Genomic DNA, 5,796 nt, shown 5'->3' with positions numbered 1-5,796 from the left:
GAGGAGAGGAGAGGAGAGGAGAGGAGAGGAGAGGAGAGGAGAGGAGAGAAAAACGGGAATGGAACTTTATCTGTAAACCACAAAAGTGGCCAACTATAGTATGTTATTCAATCTGTTTTACCCATCATGTGAGTGTGGGGATTCAAACCCTGGTGTTTGCTCTTAACTAATGAATCATCTCTATAGCCTCTTGGCTATTAACATAGGAAAAAGAACCCTTAAGAGTAAATAATTATATTTATATATATATATACATACATATATGCAAATATATATTAGTACAGTTATTAATATAGTAAATATATATATATATTCATATTCTTGAGTTTAAAAGCAAATGAAGGTATGATGGCTATTCTTGACCAATACTAAAATTAACTGAAGACCAAGTTGCTGAGCACATCTGTGAGGAATTTTTAGTTAACTGGCTCATTTGACATAGGAAGACACGCCCTTAAATTCAGATTGAGGGTAAAGAAACCTTGTCCCCATCCAAAATCTAGGCTACACTTTCTCCAGGCAGCCAACATGAAGGACAAGAAACACAAACTTTGGTCTTTGCCTGTTTACCTCTGCTTACCTCACTGGCATTAGGGACTACTTCTTTGGGATCCTGATGTATACTCAAGTCCAACTGAGATGTCCAGCCTCAGACTAATGGATTCTTAGACTTTCCATTAGGAGACAGCCAATGTTGGACTAGCTGGACCATTGCTTGTAAGCCACTGTAATAAAGTCCCTTTCAATAGATAGATAGACAGACAGACAGATTCATTTGATCAATTCCGTCCCTCTAGAGAACCCTGACAAATATGGTGAGAGAAGGTTAGGTTTTTGTTTTGTTTAAATGAAAACGTTAGCTTCAGCGGGAAGAGTAATCATTTGTGGGTTGTTTGGACTATGCAACAAAAAGTTGTTTACCTAAGCAAAATGAGAAACGGAAGAAAGATGGAGAAGGAAAACAGGAGAGGGGATGGGGGGGACAGAGAAAATGTGCTAATATGCAATAATACATTATACAAGGATGATTTCTAGCTCTCCTTCCAGATGATCCAATCAAGTAAGCCAATGTTTAAACGTTGTAACGTAATAATCCTAGGCTTACAAGCATAAGGGAGAACTTACATATCTGGTTTATGTTTTTATTCCCTTAGATCTAGTTTAATAAAATTGTTTCTTTGATAAGTCAGATGTTAGCACGTTTTTGTTTAATGTTATCTAACATCATGTTCAATATTGTTCTTGTCTAATAAATAGTTAAAATGATCATGATTGAGAATACAACAAATGAAAGTGGCTAGGAGAAAAAACAGGAATTCTCACTGTTTAAAAGTGTACAGTCCTGGCACATAAAGGAGCACACCTTTAATCCCACCACTTAGGGAGGCAGTGGCAGGATGATCTCTGAGTTCAAGTCTAGCCTAACTTACATTACATGTTCTAGGCTAGCCAGTGGTGAGTCCCTGTCTCAAATAAGTAAATGGATGGATGGGTAAATGGATGCATGGATGGATGGACCAACAGAAAGACAAACAAACAAATAAATAGTAATTTGCTAAGTGATCTAGTTACTTATGAACAGGTTTCCTTACAAGGTCAGTTCCATGACGGAATAGCAATATACAGTAGTATATTGCCCAAATTATCTTAGAGACAAATGGTATTTAAATCACAAGAAGACAACATTAAGTCAACTCTCAAACTCAATTCACAGACATACCTGCATGCCATAGCAAATTCCTAGAATAGGCTTGCCAATGGTAAATATTGCTGGATCAAACCAGGGAGCATCCTCTGCATACACAGAATTAGGTCCTCCAGATATGATAATAGCCCTGGGGATTGATCGGAAGAAGAGTCAGTAAACAACCAGACTACGGATTTTTAATTATTTAATACTATATATATATATATATATATATATGTGTAAAGATTGAAGGAAAAAAAAGGTCCTCTGTCTTTACAGATCTGAATACTGTAGTTGTTCCTGACACTCAACACACTTGGAAGACAGTTCTATATCAGCTACCCCTGGGAATATGATGAAGAATGTGAGAAGGGTGAGAAGAATTGCCTAGAGCACGCATTGAAAAGCTGAGTGTGCAGCAGAGGTATACAGAGAAGGAAAACCTGTGTGAAGGAGAGAGGAGCAGTAAGAGGAGGAGCACTTGAGGGAGGCAGGAAAATCATGAGCTCAACCTTATCCTCAAGTTACATACCAAGTTCAAAGCCAGCCTGGACTACATAAAGACCCTGACTCAAAGAAAGAAAGAAAGAAAGAAAGAAAGAAAGAAAGAAAGAAAGAAAGAAAGAAAGAAAGAAAGAAAGAAAGAAAGAGAGAGAGAGAGAAAACAACGACAAACCACATTGCTAAGCTTTATAGTACATGCCTCTAATCCTAGTATTTGGGAGGGAGGTCACAAGAAAATCACCACAAATTTCTATAATATTGAATTCAATAACCACCAGAGAGGGCTACAAGGCAAGAGACTGTTTGTTTTCTTTTTATAAAGACAGAAAAACTGAAATATACTCAGCGTCCTGTGATACGACTCATCAGGCAAAGGCACTTACTACGAATCCCAATGACCTGAGTTTGACCTTCAGATTCATATGGTGAAGGAGAAAACCAACTCCCACGAACTGTCTTCTGACTGCCTCAAGCTCACACGTAGATGTACACGTATACACGCACGCACACACAGTTTCATTTTTAAAAATAAGACATTTGAAGAGAAAGACAGCACACCTAGTATTAAGTCTCAAACCCTAGACAACTGGCTGAGGTGCCCATTAACAGGTCAAAGGGTGCACTGACCACCAGGTTTGCAGGCTCCCTATATCCCTCAGGGTATGTCACTGACCATGAACTTCTCCAGCCCAGCCATTCCCCACAGCCATTTTTGTTAGCTACCCTTTTGGTGTAACTTTTACTCTCTTGGCCAAGGCTGTCCCTCTTGGTAGGCAACTCCTCCCAGCTCCCCACTCTCCTTACGGCCGGCTCAAGATCATGTTCACTCTGGATTCTCTCAGACATCACTCCCTCTGACTGTGTTCTCCTCTTTACCTTCAATAAACTTTCTCCTCCACCACACCTGAAAGCAGTCATTTTCTTCCTTTTTTATTTCTTTATTTTCATTCACCTAGTGTAAAAGTCTAAGTCAATTAAGGATGGCCATTGTAGTCACTTCTGGGGAAAAACTGTGAGGCACCAATCCATATGAAAGGAAAGAACATTACAAGCCTCACATGCATTGGCTGTCTTGCCTGTTAGGGACAGGGGCCACTAGAACTAGCCTTATATGGCTTAGGTTTTTCTCCTTTAGCAACATTTTCATGGTTGGAAACAAAAGGAACTTCTATATAAATACTTCTTCCCTTTCAGCTACTCTATCCAACCATTTGTACATTTTTCCTTTGATTAATTAAATACTCTAAGAGCAATGATCAAATGATCATATAACTGCATCTAACTGTGACCCACAAATCATATAAAATATAAACTATTCAACAAGGTAGTCAGCTGTATAATGAAAATCAAGGTAAACTCCCCAGCATCATCAAAACAAACAAAAATTGAAAACATCAAGGTAATTTTTTGGACTAAAAGTATAAATTATTCCTTTTTAATTCCAAATCAGAGCTATAGCTAATTTCTTACAAAATTACGCTGGATTTTATGCCCAAGAAAACTAATTATAAAATATTCCAAAATCTATACTCAATCTCATTGATGACATTATCAATCAGAGGCTACCGAAATCCTTGTTCCTTTATGGCAAAGGCTGGTGTTTCCAATGGGAAGATTTCAGACTGCACAAACAGCTCCCGCACTCTTCGGTCAATGACTTTCCCATACTGGGCTCCAGCATCCAGAATGACAACAGCTCCTTCGTAATGGTGAGAACCATCCTTAAGATCTCCTCCAGCATTCTCCGGCTACAAGTAAAACAAACAGAAATTCTTGCTTACAAAAATTATATGACTAGGGGCTAGTAAAATGGCTCAGCAGGAAAAGAAAGACTTGTAGCCAAGCCTAAGGACCTGAATTTGATGCCTGAGGCAAAGCACATGGAGAAGCAATTCCTGTAAGCTGTCCTCTGACCTCCACATGCACACTGTGTCTCCATATGTACAAAATAAAATGTTTAATTACACTGTTTTAAAAAATGGGGGTCACTGTCAGCTCCACCAGACAGAAATGTAAACTGTTAACTTATGTTGTTTTTCTAAGGTATGGATTCAGAAGTTCTTTTAAATGTAAGATGTTAGTATTCACCCTTTCGTGGGCACATGAACCTATGAGTCCAAGGTGCCATTTCTGACTGATGTGGTCACTCCTACTATGTATGCCTTCACGAAGGAAAACAGTCCTGCTCTCTTAGCAGGTCTGATTGCTGCCTGTTATGCCTCCTCTGGACAGAAAGTGATCTGAGCATCCCATTAGGCACAGCATTCCTAAAAAACATATCAATGAGGTAATTAAAGCCTGCTGCTAGAATGTAAGTATGGCCACTTTCACTTTAAAATCTCTTACTTTAAAATTTTCTTACAGTTTACTTGAGAAAAAACAGAATACACACATCTAACCTAGAACACTAACTTTTATTCTTAATTTTAAACTTTCAAACTTGTCTGCTAAGTATAAATTTTTAACACCTCTAGAAAGTAATTTAGCAAAACCTAGAGGTGTTATTTATTTTTTTACAGCCAATTTAACATAACCTAGAGTCATGGGGGGAGAAGGGGTTAAGAGGGTCTGGGGAAGAAAACCTCAACTACCTATATCTGTTTGGGCTTGGGGGGGGGTGCATTTTCTGAGGGCTAAATTCTACAGAATGGCCTGGCCCACAGAAAGGCTACCATAACTAGGCAAAGAGTCCTGGGATATTAAAGAAAGCTAGCCAATTGTAAGTTTGGAAAGAAGCAAGAAAGCCAGCCTGCAAAGCATCATTTCGCACATGTTAAGTCTTGACTTTCCTCAATAATAAACTGTGTCCAAGTGTGTAAACCAAACCAACCCCTTTCCTTACCAAGTTGCCTGTGGTCAAATGCCTTATTATAGTAAATAAGGGAACTAGGACAAAAGGGCTAAGAGATATGTATTGGACAATAATGCAAAAGTAGAAGAGTAGGAATGAATGCAACAAAATTTCCCATGTCCCAAAAGCAACTGAAGTTGGATGATAAATCCAGTGCACTATTTTAGCCTGGGCTCTTATCATGGATTCTGCAAGACCTAGGACTGGGGAGAGGATCCAGAGAAGGGACTAGAAGGGAGAAGAGAAATGGAAGAAACACAGAAGATGATGTAGGTCAGTTAGAGTGCCTGCCTGCAAAGTGAAAAGCCCTTTAGTGGTCTTGCTTCAACTTTGCCACCATTATGAGAAAATCAAGAGCTTACTAGCATCAGAAGAGACAAGATAAAATGGGGCTAGACAATGACAGGTGGCACACAAATTTCTGAACCAAGAAAAATAATACAGTTTTAAGTTCTTTACTTCTGTACCTTTTAATTATCATTCTCATGGCTATAGCTAACTGTTAGGTCATAGTAACATGGTCACTATATAGTGTAGTGGTATATTACTTTACAACCCAGGTCCGTCTGCCCAGGGCTGGCACCTCCTACAAGGTAATCCATCCTATCCACATTTAAAAAAGGAAAAAAAAAAAAAAAAAAAAAAAAAAAACCTACAGCCTTGCCTACAGGCCACCTGGGAGGCATTTTCTTAACTGCTTTCTATTTATCTTTCCAAATAACAAAAAGCCAAACAGAACACTCATTTATATAAA

At 38.6% G+C, this 5,796-nt stretch overlaps 1 protein-coding gene across 3 annotated transcripts in view; it reads right to left on the bottom strand.

Moving 5' to 3' along the window:
* The window catches only part of Gmps (guanine monophosphate synthase), a 49,510-nt gene that overhangs the window by 28,283 nt on the left and 15,431 nt on the right, over positions 1 to 5,796 (bottom strand). For all 3 annotated transcript variants that reach the window (XM_021157139.2, XM_021157142.2, XM_021157141.2), the window contains 2 exons: positions 3,758 to 3,939; positions 1,721 to 1,835 (listed from right to left, as the gene is read on the bottom strand). In XM_021157139.2, coding sequence (XP_021012798.1) covers positions 1,721 to 1,835; positions 3,758 to 3,939 — 297 coding nt within the window. The remainder of the gene's footprint in view (positions 1 to 1,720; positions 1,836 to 3,757; positions 3,940 to 5,796) is intronic.

Source organism: Mus caroli, chromosome 3 (genome assembly GCF_900094665.2).
Source record: "Mus caroli chromosome 3, CAROLI_EIJ_v1.1, whole genome shotgun sequence".
NCBI lineage: Eukaryota > Metazoa > Chordata > Mammalia > Rodentia > Muridae > Mus > Mus caroli.
The sequence above is the reverse complement of the archived record's forward strand: the minus strand, read 5'-3'. Positions and strand labels throughout refer to the sequence as shown.